General features: G+C 45.3%; 1 protein-coding gene across 12 annotated transcripts in view; it reads right to left on the bottom strand.

Annotated features, from left to right (window-relative positions):
* Positions 1-16730, bottom strand: part of BLTP1 (bridge-like lipid transfer protein family member 1) — a 705550-nt gene that overhangs the window by 264996 nt on the left and 423824 nt on the right. For all 12 annotated transcript variants that reach the window (XM_063920260.1, XM_063920265.1, XM_063920266.1 and 9 more), the window contains 4 exons: positions 3720-3895; positions 2959-3134; positions 1851-2557; positions 1374-1616 (listed from right to left, as the gene is read on the bottom strand). In XM_063920260.1, coding sequence (XP_063776330.1) covers positions 1374-1616; positions 1851-2557; positions 2959-3134; positions 3720-3895 — 1302 coding nt within the window. The remainder of the gene's footprint in view (positions 1-1373; positions 1617-1850; positions 2558-2958; positions 3135-3719; positions 3896-16730) is intronic.

The following is a 16730-nucleotide window of genomic DNA, read 5'->3' as shown; positions in this document are numbered from 1 at the left end:
GATATGATCCTCATAACTTAAAAATGTATTGTGGTTTACACTATGCTCATGGTGAAAAAGCCAGTTTCAGCAGCAAATTACCACAGGGTCTGTGACCTACTTCTCCTGGTACTGTAGGTGGGGGCTCGGTCATGTAGTTTTCACTTTCTCATATTATACAAAGACACTGACAGGAGTAAACCCTCTTTCCAGACCAAAGCAGTCTCCACGTTCAAAAATTACATTCGGGTCACTAGGTACAAGTGTTTGAAGAAAATTTTAGTTTCTTTTTGACACAAGAGATGTGCCTGATGCCTTACATGTGTAAGTAGAGGAAAATGCGAACAAAGGATGTCGTTTAACGACAAAATATTTGGATTTAGTTTGTTCAGATTGTGTTTTAAGTATCAAAAATACATTAAAAACAGACTAAATGGACATCTCTAGTGCCAAAATGGAAGTATATGGATCATTACTATCGAAATAGAAGTTTTATTATATGCAGTGACATCACTAATCTGCAAATGACATCACTGCTGATCAAATACAAGAATTTATTTTACATCTATTCACGATGACACTTGATTATTACAGGAATATACGGTACATTCTAATGCATCCCTAAAGACTGCTAAAATGATTTCTACATTCTACATCAGCCACATAACACACATTCTCTACTCCCTCCACTGGCTGCCTGTAAGATGGTCACTCTATTTCAAGAATGCCTTGCTGACTTTCAAAGCTCTATATAACCAGGGCCAAGGTACTTGAATGATATTATTGGTATCAAACTTTGGCTGTCATTCCGAGTTGATCGCACAGTAGCAGTTTTTTGCCATGCGATTAGATAGTCGCCGCCTATGGGGGGAGTGTATTTTAGCATAGCAAGTGTGCGATCGCTTGTGCAGGGGAGCTGTGCAAAATGTAGTTCTGAACTTACTCAGCCACTGCGATCACTTCATCTATGTCAGGTCCTGGAATGGACGTCAGACACCCACCCTGCAAACGGTTGCACGCGCCTGCGTTTTCCACGGCACTCCCAGAAAACGGTCAGTTGCCACCCAGAAACACCTTCTTGCTGTCAATCACCTTGCGATCGCCGCTGCAATCGCTTTCTTCGTAAGGTCCCTTGCTGCCCAGCGTTTCCAGTCGCCGGGCAGCGACCCGCCAGCGCATTGCGGTCGCAGCGAGTTAACAGTTCAGACCCGATCGCACCGCTGCGAAAAACTGCAGCATGCGATCGGGTCGGAATGACACCCTTTATCCTAACAATCAACTACAAGTACAATATGTATTTCATGTGTGAGAGAATATTATTAAAAAGAAGATTCATTACATGAAGATAAGGAAAAGAACAGTTTGCGCGCTGCATGCTGAATATATTTCATTACCTTTCATTTTTTCTTTCAGAGTAAAACTCCCATGAATCCGCTTGAGCTCAGATTCCATGGTCAGACCTCCGATGTCGGCTTCTAGATGGGTGCGATTCACCATACCAATGCCAAAAACTATCAAGGTGACATGCTGAGGCTCAGCTGTAACAAGGCTGCGCTTTCTCTGACTTCTGTTCAAGCTGTTATTATCCTGTTCATTCTCAAATACCACCCTGCAGGTGGGCTCTGACGGACTGCGCCCTATTAAACATTTCAGGGAAAATATTCCTCAATAATTGTTTCCAATTAAACGTAATGTACTTATCATATATAATATTGCACAATAATGTATACTTTATATAGTACAACAGACAAACTGTCTATCAACCTACATGTTCACAATCAAAAGATCATATAATTAAAGATACACATTTCCTATTAAATAAGTCCACAAAATGCAATACTCTCAGAATATATTGTAAAGTATTCTTGTACCTGCTGGACCAAGTGGTTCTGAGGATTTTTCCAAAAAGCCAGTGGGGTCAGAGATAAGAGAGTAGAAGTTAAGCAGTTTGTACATGTTTTGCCAGCACTCTGCAGATGGCTCACTTTGCTCAGATACAGTAATGGAATCGGAGTCATCCATATGGATAGTCATGTGATCTACAGCATCTTTAGAGCCCTTCCGAGAAACCTTGGAGGTTCTTCTCTCTGACCTGCCCAGGGAGTTCTTGTTTCGAGACTCCTTTTTGTTGGTTTCATTGTTGGCTCGTTTGCTCTTCATATTATTTACTCTATTGCCACCATTTAAACTTCCTCGGGAGCTGCGGCTGAAGTCAGAAGAACGGAAATCCCTGTGTTTTCTTGTCTTGAACGTAGGTGTTGGAGATGCTGAACCAGCTGTGTATCTGCTGAGCTTGATATCGGTCTGCGTTGCTTTAATGTCATCAATCATTGTACTGAACTGATGTATGAGCCGAACCAAGGCCATGTCTACATGCTGACTGATGGACTGGCAAGAAACGGTAAAATTGCAGTGGAATGTATTGTAGTATCTCTTGCTGAGATCATGAAAGGACAGGGCACTGGTGGAGTTCTGTGGTGTGCACATAGACTTCTCCATTATCACTGCATTGATGCTGAATGTTTCTAGCATCAGAGCTGGCTTAAATTCAAGGGGGGGCAGATTGATAGCTCCTTGCCTAAGAAAATAATGTACAACATTTATACACAGTCAATGGTATGGACATTATTTAACAATAAGGAAAGAGAAAGACAATAGCTCATCACACTGTCACTTTTTAGCAAGTTAATACCCAATATATGGTATAGACCAGTGGTAGCCAACCCTGGTCCTCGAGAGCTACCAACCGTTCACATTTTCCAGCTCACCTAGCAGGTGCACAGGTGCAGTCATTACCCACTGACACATTTTAAAAGATCCACAGATGGAGCTAATTACTCAACTTGTGATTCGGTGAGGAGACCTGGAAAACGTTAACTGTTGGTAGCTCTCGAGGACCAGGGTTGGCTACCCCTGGTATAGACGAATCAACTAATGTATAACAACTGTGACACATATTAAGTGTAACAAAATGCAGACCTTTTGGCTCTTTTGCTCCTCCTTTCTTTGGACGTGTCAGAATCAACTATGTCTGCTCTTAGACAGTCCAAAGTGCCAGAGAAGGACAAATGTTCTCCAAAGTACATCCTGTAGCTGAGGGGGACAACGTCTTGTGACTGGATACCTGTATGACTCAACAGAGGTTTGAATACCACCTAAAATAAATGGAAAGTCTGCGTATTACTGGATGATAGTAAAAAATAAATATTATATTTAAATATTAGAAACTACAGTAATAACTAATTTTAAAATGTCTGTGGTGGTATTTACAAAGTATGCGATAATAAGAGCAGTGCCAAACTTCAAAGAAAACTGTAAATAAGTTTTATTAAGGAAATATAGAGAGTCATCAGAGCAATCACCAATGGTCAGTAAAACACATCACAGAACATTGACATGCAGCAGTAACCGCTTGCTGTCAGAGAAGTAGAGGGAGAGTACATATGAATAGAGGACACAGAGCCAACAGACTGCAGGCATTAGCAGAAGTGGATATTGGGCTACCAGAATGAATTTGTTACATACGCATATCCATTACATACTTTTATGTGCTACTAAAAAATCTAGCAAAAGGCATGTTTTTTGACGCTTAGGAAAATGCTTATGGTCATTTAGAGGGGAGGGGAAGATGAACTTTAAGAAAGCATGTAGTTTTAATAAAGTTTTTGCTAGGTTTTTTTTTTTTAACAGTGCTAGAATATTCATTGTGGTAATAATTCAAATAAAATCTTATGCTCGACCTGTGCATCTGCAAGCTGGACTGCAGGGAACCCTTGATTGCCCTCTTCTATGCCAGCTATATCATCTTGGCTAGTGCTATGCTGAGACTGCGTTCCTTCCAGTGTATTCTGATCACTTGACAGCACAGTGTTAAAGTCAGAAGCAGAGGGGATGGTAGGCAGGTTATGTGTAGTTCCTGGAAAACATAAAGATATACAGTATCTTCCAAAAATGTGAAATCCAAAACCAATAACCTGAAAAATAAGAATTTACTTACCGATAATTCTATTTCTCATAGTCCGTAGTGGATGCTGGGGACTCCGTAAGGACCATGGGGAATAGCGGCTCCGCAGGAGACTGGGCACAAAAGTAAAAGCTTTAGGACTACCTGGTGTGCACTGGCTCCTCCCCCTATGACCCTCCTCCAAGCCTCAGTTAGGATACTGTGCCCGGACGAGCGTACACAATAAGGAAGGATATTGAATCCCGGGTAAGACTCATACCAGCCACACCAATCACACCGTACAACCTGTGATCTGAACCCAGTTAACAGCATGATAACAGAGGAGCCTCTGAAAAGATGGCTCACAACAATAATAACCCGATTTTTGTAACAATAACTATGTACAAGTATTGCAGACAATCCGCACTTGGGATGGGCGCCCAGCATCCACTACGGACTATGAGAAATAGAATTATCGGTAAGTAAATTCTTATTTTCTCTAACGTCCTAAGTGGATGCTGGGGACTCCGTAAGGACCATGGGGATTATACCAAAGCTCCCAAACGGGCGGGAGAGTGCGGATGACTCTGCAGCACCGAATGAGAGAACTCAAGGTCCTCCTCAGCCAGGGTATCAAATTTGTAGAATTTAGCAAACGTGTTTGCCCCTGACCAAGTAGCTGCTCGGCAAAGTTGTAAAGCCGAGACCCCTCAGGCAGCCGCCCAAGATGAGCCCACATTCCTTGTGGAATGGGCATTTACAGATTTTGGCTGTGGCAGGCCTGCCACAGAATGTGCAAGCTGAATTGTACTACAAATCCAGCGAGCAATAGTCTGCTTAGAAGCAGGAGCACCCAGCTTGTTGGGTGCATACAGGATAAATAGCGAGTCAGATTTTCTGACTCCAGCCGTCCTGGAAACATATATTTTCAGGGCCCTGACTATGTCCAGCAACTTGGAGTCCTCCAAGTCCCTAGTAGCCGCAGGCACCACAATAGGCTGGTTCAAGTGAAATGCTGAAACCACCTTAGGGAGAAATTGAGGACGAGTCCTCAATTCTGCCTTGTCCGTATGAAAAATTAGGTAAGGGCTTTTATAGGATAAAGCCGCCAATTCTGAGACACGCCTGGCTGAAGCCAGGGCTAACAGCATTACCACCTTCCATGTGAGATATTTTAAGTCCACAGTGGAAAGTGGTTCAAACCAATGTGATTTTAGGAATCCCACAACTACATTTAGATCCCAAGGTGCCACTGGAGGCACAAAAGGAGGTTGTATATGCAGTACCCCCTTGACAAACGTCTGTACTTCAGGAACTGAAGCCAGTTCTTTTTGGAAGAAAATCGACAGGGCCGAAATCTGAACCTTAATGGACCCTAATTTTAGGCCCATAGACAGTCCTGTTTGTAGGAAATGCAGGAAACGACCCAGTTGAAATTCCTCTGTAGGGGCCTTCCTGGCCTCGCACCACGCAACATATTTACGCCAAATACGGTGATAATGTTGTACGGTTACATCCTTCCTGGCTTTGATCAGGGTAGGGATGACTTCATCCGGAATGCCTTTTCCCTTCAGGATCCGGCGTTCAACCGCCATGCCGTCAAACGCAGCCGCGGTAAGTCTTGGAAGAGACAGGGTCCCTGCTGGAGCAGGTCCTTTCTTAGAGGTAGAGGCCACGGGTCCTCTGTGAGCATCTCTTGAAGTTCCAGGTACCAAGTCCTTCTTGGCCAATCCGGAGCCACGAGTATAGTCCTTACTCCTCTCCTTTTTATGATCCTCAGTACCTTGGGTATGAGAGGCAGAGGAGGGAACACATACACTGACTGGTACACCCATGGTGTTACCAGAGCGTGCACAGCTATTGCCTAAGGGTCCCTTGACCTGGCGCAATATCTGTCTAGTTTTTTGTTGAGGCGGGACGCCATCATGTCCACCTTTGGTTTTTCCCAACGGTTCACAATCATGTGGAAGACTTCTGGGTGAAGTCCCCACTCCCCCAGGTGAATCTGCTGAGGAAGTCTGCTTCCCAGTTGTCCACACCCGGAATGAACACTGCTGACAGTGCTATCACGTGATTTTCTGCCCAGCGAAGAATCCTTGCAACTTCTGTCATTGCCCTCCTGCTTCTTGTGCCGCCCTGTCTGTTTACGTGGGCGACTGCCGTGATGTTGTCCGACTGGATCAGCACCGGCTGACCTTGAAGCAGAGGTCTTGCTAGGCTCAGAGCATTGTAGATGGCTCTTAGCTCCAGGATATTTATGTGAAGTGATGTCTCCAGGCTTGACCACAAGCCCTGGAAATTTCTTCCCTGTGTGACTGCTCCCCAGCCTCTCAGGCTGGCATCCGTGGTCACCAGGACCCAGTCCTGAATGCCGAATCTGCGGCCCTCTAGAAGATGAGCACTCTGCAACCACCACAGGAGAGACACCCTTGTCCTTGGAGACAGGGTTATCCGCTGATGCATCTGAAGATGCGATCCGGACCATTTGTCCAGCAGATCCCACTGAAAAGTTCTTGCGTGGAATCTGCCGAATGGAATCGCTTCGTAAGAAGCCACCATTTTTCCCAGGACCCTTGTGCATTGATGCACTGACACTTGGCCTGGTTTTAGGAGGTTCCTGACTAGCTCGGATAACTCCCTGGCTTTCTCCTCCGGGAGAAACACCTTTTTCTGGACTGTGTCCAGAATCATCCCTAGGAACAGCAGACGTGTCGTCGGAATCAGCTGCGATTTTGGAATATTTAGAATCCACCCGTGCTGTCGTAGCACTACTTGAGATAGTGCTACTCCGACCTCTAACTGTTCCCTGGACCTTGCCCTTATCAGGAGATCGTCCAAGTAAGGGATAATTAAGACGCCTTTTCTTCGAAGAAGAATCATCATTTCGGCCATTACCTTGGTAAAGACCCGGGGTGCCGTGGACAATCCAAACGGCAGCGTCTGAAACTGATAGTGACAGTTCTGTACCACAAACCTGAGGTACCCTTGGTGAGAAGGGTAAATTGGGACATGGAGGTAAGCATCCTTGATGTCCCGAGACACCATATAGTCCCCTTCTTCCAGGTTCGCTATCACTGCTCTGAGTGACTCCATCTTGAATTTGAACCTTTGTATGTAAGTGTTCAAGGATTTCAGATTTAAAATAGGTCTCACCGAGCCGTCCGGCTTCGGTACCACAAACAGCGTGGAATAATACCCCTTTCCCTGTTGTAGGAAGGGTACCTTGATTATCACCTGCTGGGAATACAGCTTGTGAATGGCTTCCAATACCGCCTCCCTGTCGGAGGGAGACGTTGGTAAAGCAGACTTCAGGAACCAGTGAGGGGGAGACGTCTCGAATTCCAATTTGTACCCCTGAGATACTACCTGCAGGATCCAGGGGTCCACTTGCGAGTGAGCCCACTGCGCGCTGAAATTCTTGAGACGACCCCCCACCGTACCTGAGTCCGCTTGTAAGGCCCCAGCGTCATGCTGAGGACTTGGCAGAAGCGGGGGAGGGCTTCTGTTCCTGGGAAGAGGCTGCCTGCTGCAGTCTTTTTCCCCTTCCTCTGCCCCGGGGCAGATATGAGTGGCCTTTTGTCCGCTTGCCCTTATGGGGACGAAAGGATTGAGCCTGAAAAGACGGTGTCTTTTTCTGCTGAGAGGTGACCTGGGGTAAAAAGGTGGATTTCCCAGCCGTTGCCGTGGCCACCAGGTCCGATAGACCGACCCCAAATAACTCCTCCCCTTTATACGGCAATACTTCCATATGCCGTTTGGAATCCGCATCACCTGACCACTGTCGCGTCCATAACCCTCTTCTGGCAGAAATGGACAGCGCACTTACTCTTGATGCCAGAGTGCAAATATCCCTCTGTGCATCTCGCATATATAGAAATGCATCCTTTAAATGCTCTATAGTCAATAATATACTGTCCCTGTCCAGGGTATCAATATTTTCAGTCAGGGAATCCGACCAAGCCACCCCAGCACTGCACATCCAGGCTGAGGCGATTGCTGGTCTCAGTATAACACCAGTATGTGTGTATATACTTTTTAGGATATTTTTCCAGCTTCCTATCAGCTGGCTCCTTGAGGGCGGCCGTATCCGGAGACGGTAACGCCACTTGTTTTGATAAGCGTGTGAGCGCCTTATCTACCCTAGGGGGTGTTTCCCAACGCGCCCTAACCTCTGGCGGGAAAGGGTATAATGCCAATCATTTTTTAGAAATTAGCAGTTTTTTATCGGGGGAAACCCACGCTTCATCACACACCTCATTTAATTCATCTGATTCAGGAAAAACTACGGGTAGTTTTTTCACACCCCACATAATACCCTTTTTTGTGGTACTTGTAGTATCAGAAATGTTCAAAACCTCCTTCATTGCCGTGATCATGTAACGTGTGGCCCTACTGGAAAATACGTTTGTTTCCTCACCGTCGACACTGGAGTCAGTGTCCGTGTCTGGGTCTGTGTCGACCATCTGAGGTAACGGGCGCTTTAGAGCCCCTGACGGTGTTTGAGACGCCTAGACAGGTATTAACTGTTTTTCCGGCTGTCTCATGTCGTCAACAGTCTTTTGTAAAGTGCTGACGCTATCACGTAATTCCTTCCATACGACCATCCAGTCAGGTGTCGACTCCCTAGGGGGTGACATCACTATTACAGGCAATTGCTCCGCCTCCATACCATTTTCCTCCTCATACATGTCGACACAACGTACCGACACACAGCACACACACAGGGAATGCTCTGATAGAGGACAGGACCCCACTAGCCCTTTGGGGAGACAGAGGGAGAGTTTGCCAGCACACACCAGAGCGCTATATATATATACAGGGATAACCTTATATAAGTGTTTTTCCCTTATATAGCTGCTGTATTATTAATCTGCCAAATTTAGTGCCCCCCCTCTCTTGTTTTACCCTGTTTCTGTAGTGCAGGACTGCAGGGGAGAGCCAGGGAGCTTCCCTCCAACGGAGCTGTGAGGGAAAATGGCGCTTGTGTGCTGAGGAGATAGGCTCCGCCCCCTTCTCGGCGGCCTTTCTCCCGCTTTTTTAAGGAAAAACTGGCAGGGGTTAAATGCATCCATATAGCCCAGGAGCTGTATGTGATGTATTTTTAGCCATCTAAGGAGTTTTTATTGCGTCTCAGGGCGCCCCCCCCCAGCGCCCTGCACCCTCAGTGACCGGAGTGTGAAGTGTGCTGAGAGCAATGGCGCACAGCTGCGGTGCTGTGCGCTACCTTATTGAAGACAGGACGTCTTCTGCCGCCGATTTCCCGGACCTCTTCAGTCTTCTGGCTCTGTAAGGGGGCCGGCGGCGCGGCTCTGGGACCCATCCATGGCTGGGCCTGTGATCGTCCCTCTGGAGCTAATGTCCAGTAGCCTAAGAAGCCCAATCCACTCTGCACGCAGGTGAGTTCGCTTCTTCTCCCCTTAGTCCCTCGGTGCAGTGAGCCTGTTGCCAGCAGGTCTCACTGAAAATAAAAAACCTAAAACTAAACTTTTCACTAAGCAGCTCAGGAGAGCCACCTAGTGTGCACCCTTCTCGTTCGGGCACAAAAATCTAACTGAGGCTTGGAGGAGGGTCATAGGGGGAAGAGCCAGTGCACACCAGGTAGTCCTAAAGCTTTTACTTTTGTGCCCAGTCTCCTGCGGAGCCGCTATTCCCCATGGTCCTTACGGAGTCCCCAGCATCCACTTAGGACGTTAGAGAAATACAGATAGAAAAAGTGTATTGTTCCAGTTGTCATTCTTCATAAGAAACCGCAAAAGATACAGTGGAATGGCGCAGTTTTATAGCATTGAACATTGCACTATGTCTAAGGAGTAAGAAGAGAATAAGTGCTATCTTGAGATCTTTGATTAGCTTAGCGGTTAATGGGTTATTTGAGTTAATTGCAAATATAAGTTTATTTGCAAAAAACGGCTTTATCTAGAATGCTGTTTTCTAGAATCAGCTAAAAGCAAAAAAAAGAACTTAGGCAGCATATGGACATTTATTAAACCTGAAACCTCTTCAGAACAATGGATGACCATACATTTTTATTTAGCAATATCATTTACATTTCATTTTTCAGCAAGTGAATCACAAAGCAAGTAAAGAGACTGGCACAGTTTCTTCTAAGGTACGAGGAGTGTGCAATAAGTTTCTGGATGCACAAAATGTATTATATTTACAAAGTGAACATTACATTTTTTCAAAGTATTCACCAGTGGAGTGTATGCAAAGTTGCATTCTCTCAAAGCACTTGGTAAAGCAACTGGCCCAGCCCGAAGCTGGTATGTCTACTACATGGTGGATGAAGGGCATCCCACGCATCTTGCGCTTGATTAGTAGGAACACTAAGAAGTTGCAGGGACCAGGTCTAGACTGTACGGTGGATGACCAAGCTCCTGGATATGTTCATGGGCCAGAATATAGGTAGTTATGGTAGACTTACCGTGGAAAACTCTATTTCTCCTAAGTCCACAGTATTCACAGAATAAACATTGGGATATGAGGTAGCGTCACCGGATTGGCACCAACGATCAAAAGCTTTCAGCCTCCCAGAATGCAATGGGCCAGTCCCCTATAGCTCCACCTCCTGGCTCAGGCAATTCAGTTGTTTTCCAAAGCTCAAGGCAGAAGCATCATAGAGAGCCCTAATCAGGCGAGAAGAACACACATGCACACACTTCCGTACAAGAAGGAAGAGGTTAGTAGGTGTAAGGATACTCAAATCAGGTGCGTCAGGGTGGGATCCCTGTGGATATTGTGGACTTAGAAGAAATAGTTATAGTAGACTTACCGTCAATAACTATGTATTTCTCCTGCAGGGTCCACAGATTATCCACAGGATAAACATTGGGATGTCCCAAAGCAATTTTAGTGGAGGGGACGCTCCTGATTGGACAGGAGAATCCTTCGCCCGAATGCAGCGTCCTGAGAGGCAAAGGTATCAAAGGCATTATGTCTAATGAATGTGTTAATGGAAGACCATGTGGCTGCCTTACATATCTGTTCTGCCGAAGCGCCACACTATGCTGCCCATGAAGAACCTACCTTACGAGTAGAGTGAGCAGAGACATTAGCCGGAACAGGGAGATTAGCTTGAGAATATGCTTCTGAAATCGTCATCCGAAGCCACCTCGCCAGTGTCAGCAGGCTATCCTCTCTTGTGAAATCTGTAGAGAACAAAGAGCGTCTTTCTGATGGCACTGGTACGATCCACGTAGATCATTAAAGCACGGACTACGTCCAAAGACTCATCTCCCGTAGAAAGGTCCGTCCATTGGAAAGCCGGGACTACAATTTCATCGTTAAGGTGGAATTTAGACACCACCTTAGGAAGATAACCAGATTCCGCTCTATCTGGATGAAATATCAGAAAAGTCTGAAACTCTTCTAGCTGAAGCAATAGCCAGTAGAAAGAGAACTTTAGCTGTCAACCATTTAAGATCCAATTGCTTTAAAGGTTCTAATGGGGCAACTTGAAGCACCTTTAGGACTAAACTTAGATCCCAAGGAGCTGTAGGAGGACCAAAAGGAGGTTGGATTGGATGTGAAGCATTCCTTGGAAAAAAGTGTGAACATCCTGTAGGTTAGTAATTTTCTTTTGAAACCATACTGTCAATGCTGACACCTGCACTCTCAAAGAAGCCACCCGTAGACCTTTGTCCATTCCTGCCTAAAGGAATGCTAGGACTCTGGACACTCTGAAAGACCTAGGGTCAAATTTCCTGTCACAGCACCACTGAATATAGGCCTGCCATATTCAGTAATAAATGCGAGCTGAGGATTGTTTCCTTGCTCTAAGCATTGTTTGTATTACCTGTTGTGAGAATCCTCTTGATTTCAGGGTGGAAGTCTCAAGAGCCATGCCGTCAAAGAAAGCCAGGTGCTTGAAATAGCAAAGACCTTGAGACAGTAGACGTTCAGGGAGTAGGAACGGAGTATCCACCGACAGCCTCTGCAGATCTGAGTACCAATGCCTTCTGGGCCAAGTCGGAGCTATTAGTATCATGGTTCCCTTTCCCTGTTTTACCTTTCGTATAACCCATGGCAACAGGGCGATCGGTGGAAACACATAGGCCAGATGAAATTCCCATCTCACTGACAGGACATCCACAAAGGTCGCTTTGGGATCCTTTGTGCTTGACCTGTATGCTGGAACTTTGTTGTTCTGATGGGAAGTCATGAGATCTATCTCCGTTAACCCCCACTTGTCTACTAGAGTATGGAAGATCTTGGGGTGTAAAGCCCATTCGTTTGCATGAATGGCGTGTCGACTGAGAAAATCTGCATCCCAGTTTAGGACTCCCGGAATGAATGCTGTGGACAAGGTTGGATGATGAAGTTCTGCCCACTTTAACGTGCGGCTTACCTCCTTCATTGCCTTTTGGCTGCGAGTTCCTCCCTGGATGATTGAGGTACGCTACTGCCGTTGAATTGTCCGAGCGAATTTGAACTGGTTTCCCCTGAAGAATGTCCTTTGCCTGAATGAGTGCCATATATATGGCCCGAAGCTCCAATATATTTATTGGCAGGCAACTTTCTTCCTTGGTCCACTGCCCCTGGAAACAACTTTTTCCTGACACTGCTCCCCAGCCCTGAAGACTGGCATCTGTTGTCAGAACCTCCCAATCTGAGATCCAAAAGAGTCTCCCTTTGTCCAGATGGGATGTCTGTAGCCACCAGGCTAATGACCTCTGTACTTTCAGAGGAAGGACCATTGTCTGAATTTTTATTGTATGATGTAACCCATTCCATTTGGAAATGATCAGACATTGAAGAGGGCTCGAGTGGAATTGAGCATACTCCACCATGTTGAATGTCAACACCATTGATCCCATCACACGTATAGCTGTGTAAATGGCTACCCTTTGACTGTGTAGCAGCTCCTGAATCCTCGACTAAATTGTGCAAATTTTGGAGGTAAAAACACTCTCTGAAAACCGGAATCCAATCCAAGTACGTCATACGTTGTGACGGAACCAGGGACGACTTTGCCCAATTTATGAGCCAACCGTGTTTCTGTAAACAAGCTATTATCTGTTGCCGATGACACTGTAACAATTCCGGAGACTGTGCTAGGATTAATAGGTCGTCGAGGTATAGAAAAAGCCTTATCCCCTGTCGACGGAGATAAGCCACCATTACCACCATAATTTTGGTGAACACTCTTGAAGCTGTAGCCAGTCCAAATGGCAGGGCCGGAAACTGAAAGAGGTGCTAGAGGATAGCAAACCTGAGATAGCACTGATGGGACTGTGCTATAGGAACATACAGGTAAGCATCCTGGATATCTAGAGATGCCATAAAATCCTCTGGCTCCACGGCCAAAATAATGGAATGTAAAGTCTCCATATGAAAGCGGGGCACCCAAATATACTTGTTCAGCAGCTTGATATTGAGTATGGGCCGGAACGACCCATTCAGTTTCTGAACTAGAAACAGGTTGGAATAGAAACCCTGTCCTTATTGCACAGGAGGAACTGATATTATCACTCCTGATTGAAGCAACTTCTGAACTGCCTCTTGTAAGGCCCTGGCCTTCATTACTACTAAAGATGGGCTGGTACAAAAGAACCTTTGTGGAGGGTGTTTCTTGAAGGCAAACGCATAACCGTGAGATATCACTTCTTGCAGCCAGGCATCTGGATCCAAGGTGGAGGCCCACACCATCAGGCTGATGGCTTAGCTTCTGATTTGGAAGCCGGCCCTCTGGTAGCCCAATGATTTTTAGTCTTACCAGACTTATCAGATTGAGACTGTTTGCCATAACCCTTTCCTTTTGCTTTTCATTGAGTCCGAAAGGGCCAAAAAGCTGGAATCCTAGGTTTGGATTTGTGGGTAGAAGGAAACTTCACTTTCTTGGAGTCTGCTTCTGACTCCAAAATACTGTTTAATTCTTTATCAAAAAGAATATCTCCAGTAAAAGGCAAAGACTCTAAAACCTTCTTGGAATCTGAGTCAGCCTTCCATGTACGTAGCCACACAGCTCTGCGAGCTGCTACTGCTGAGGCTGATGATTGAGAGGCAATAGTACCCATTATCCAAGGCTGCTTCTTCCATAAAAATAGCCGCCTGTTTAATATGTGCAACATGGGATTTTTGCTCTCTAGATGCCAATGAAATATCATCCTCCAATGCATCAGCCCAGGACGCCACTGCTTTTGCCATCCAGGCTGAAGCTATGGCTGTTCTTATAATTGCCCCTGACATGGAGAAAATTTTTTTTTTTTTTAAAAACATCTATTTTGCTATCCGTAGCATCATTTAATGATGTTGAAGGCAAAGGCAATGTAGATTTTCGCACCAATCGAATGACATGCGTATCTACTTTGGGAGCCACCTCCCTCTTTAAACAGTCCCCAGCTAAAGATAATGGTTATTCCATTTTTTTTATTCTAAACTTCTTACTGGGTGTTACCCAAGCCTCTTGCATAATCTCCGTCAGCTGTTTTGACTACGGAAATTCAGTTCTGACTGTTTTGGGACGATTAAACACAGGAGCCTTGGTTTTAACAAAGGCTCTGCTGCCTCCTCTAAAGATAGAATGGCTTTCATAGCACTAATTAGCTCAGGTATATCCACTGAGCTGGGACCTTCATCCTCATCTTTGTATGCAGAACCAGAATGCGAGGAATCCTCACCCTTTGACATGTCCCCATGGGGGTTTGAGTTGAACCTGTGCCTGCCTTGGATTATTCAGGAGGCTTTGATGAAAGCTAAAGCAATTTGCACATAATCCATTTTGAACCAGATTCTGAGAGGTTAACTCAGCTTTGCAGGTCAAACATGAAATCAGTGTTGGTGTTGCTGTGGAGAGTGTATCCTCCTCACCCTTGCCATGGTAAAAATCACAATTTGGATGGTGCCTAGAAATTGCTTCCAACACTTGCAGCAGGCATTGGTTGATACCAGACCCCAGTGATGGTGCACTGCTGCACAAGTGGTACGGTAGTTATGTGTACTGGCCACAAAAATCGCCACGCTGCACTCAAATTGGAACTTCTGTGGTAGCGCACTTCCAACTGGGGTCCACTGGGACGACTGTTTGGTCTCTGGATTGAAACTGTGGATCCAGGATTCATTGCCACTGATGACCTCCAAGACAGAGTTTGAGTGAAACCTGGCCAGCATGTTGCAGTACCAAGTCACCCGAGCCTCCTTCTGCTCTCGAGTCAGCTGATGGGGCACCCTGCATGCAGAAATCTTGCTCAAGCCAATCTTTTAGTGGATTATCAAGGATATGGATCCTGATGAGATACTTATCTCCTTCTCTAACTGGGCCATGGTCACCACGGCATCCACCTGAACCAGGGCCCACACGGTAGAACGTTGTCCTCGGTGATGTCACATAGGTTGGCCGCATCGCTCATCTTCCAGGGAGAGTCTCCCATGCCAAAATTGTAGTCATAGAAGATCATGGCTCTCCAGTGGCCTTTGCTGAGCTCCATAATGAGTTCATGAAGGAAGTGAACATGCTGAACATGTGCACTGCTACTTGTATATGGTTCTGTGCCTTGACATTTCACAAGAACTTTAATCAAAGATTACAATTCACAACCAGTCAGATTGTGTCCACTCTACCTGCACATCCGGAAACTTATTGCACAACCCTTGTATAATACACAGTGCAACAGAGTAGAGACAATAAAATGTATTTTAAGAGACATAACTGTGTGTGTGTGTGTATATATATATATATATATATATATATATATATATATACACACACACACACACACACACACACACACACAGTTGTGCTCATAAGTTTACATACCCTAGCAGAATTTGTTATTTTCTGGCCATTTGTCAGAGAATATGAATGATAACTCACAAACTTTTCTTTCACTCATGGTTAGTGGTTGGGTGAAGCCATTTATTGTCAAACAACTGTGTTTACTCTTTTTAAATCATAATGACAACAGATCATTGACCCTGATCAAAAGTTTACATACCCCAGTTCTTAATACCATGTATTGCCCCCTTTAACATCAATGACAGCTTGAAGTCTTTTGTGGTAGTTGTGGATGAGGCTCTTTATTTTCTCAGATGGTAAAGCTGCCCATTCTTCTTGGCAAAAACCATCCAGTTCCTGTAAATTCTTGGGCTGTCTTGCATGAACTGCACGTTTGAGATCTCCCCAGAGTGGCTTAATGATATTGAGGTCAGGAGAGTGAGATGGCCACTCCAGAACCTTCACTTTATTCTGCTGTAGCCAATGACAGGTCGACTTGGCCTTGTGTTTTGGATCATTGTCATGTTGGAACGTCCAAGTACGTCCCATGCGCAGCTTCCGGGCTGATGAGTGCAAATTTTCCTCCAGTATTTTCTGATAACATGCTGCATTCATCTTGCCATCAATTTTGACCAAGTTCCAGTGCCTTTGTAGCTCACACATCCCCAAAACATCAGCGATCCACCTCCGTGATTCACTGTAGGAATGGTGTACCTTTCATCATAGGCCTTGTTGACTCCTCTCCAAATGTAACGTTTATGGTTGTGGCCAAAAAGTTCAATTTTGGTCTCATCACTGCAAATGACTTTGTTCCAGAAATTTTGAGGCTTGTGTCTGTGCTGTTTGGAGTATTGTAAGCGGGATGCTTTGTGGCATTTTCGTAGTAATGGCTTTCTTCTGGCGCCTCGACCATGCAGCCCATTTTTCTTCAAATGCCTCCTTATTGTGCATCTTGAAACAACCACACCACTTTTTTTTCAGAGTCCTGTATTTCAGCTGAAGTTATTTGTGGATTTTTCTTTGCATCCCGAACAATTTTCCTGGCAGTTGTGGCTGAAATTTGTGTTGTTCTACCTGACCATGATTTGGTTTCCA

This window comes from Pseudophryne corroboree, chromosome 1, assembly GCF_028390025.1.
Source record: "Pseudophryne corroboree isolate aPseCor3 chromosome 1, aPseCor3.hap2, whole genome shotgun sequence".
Classification (NCBI taxonomy): Eukaryota; Metazoa; Chordata; class Amphibia; order Anura; family Myobatrachidae; genus Pseudophryne; species Pseudophryne corroboree.
The sequence above is the reverse complement of the archived record's forward strand: the minus strand, read 5'-3'. Positions and strand labels throughout refer to the sequence as shown.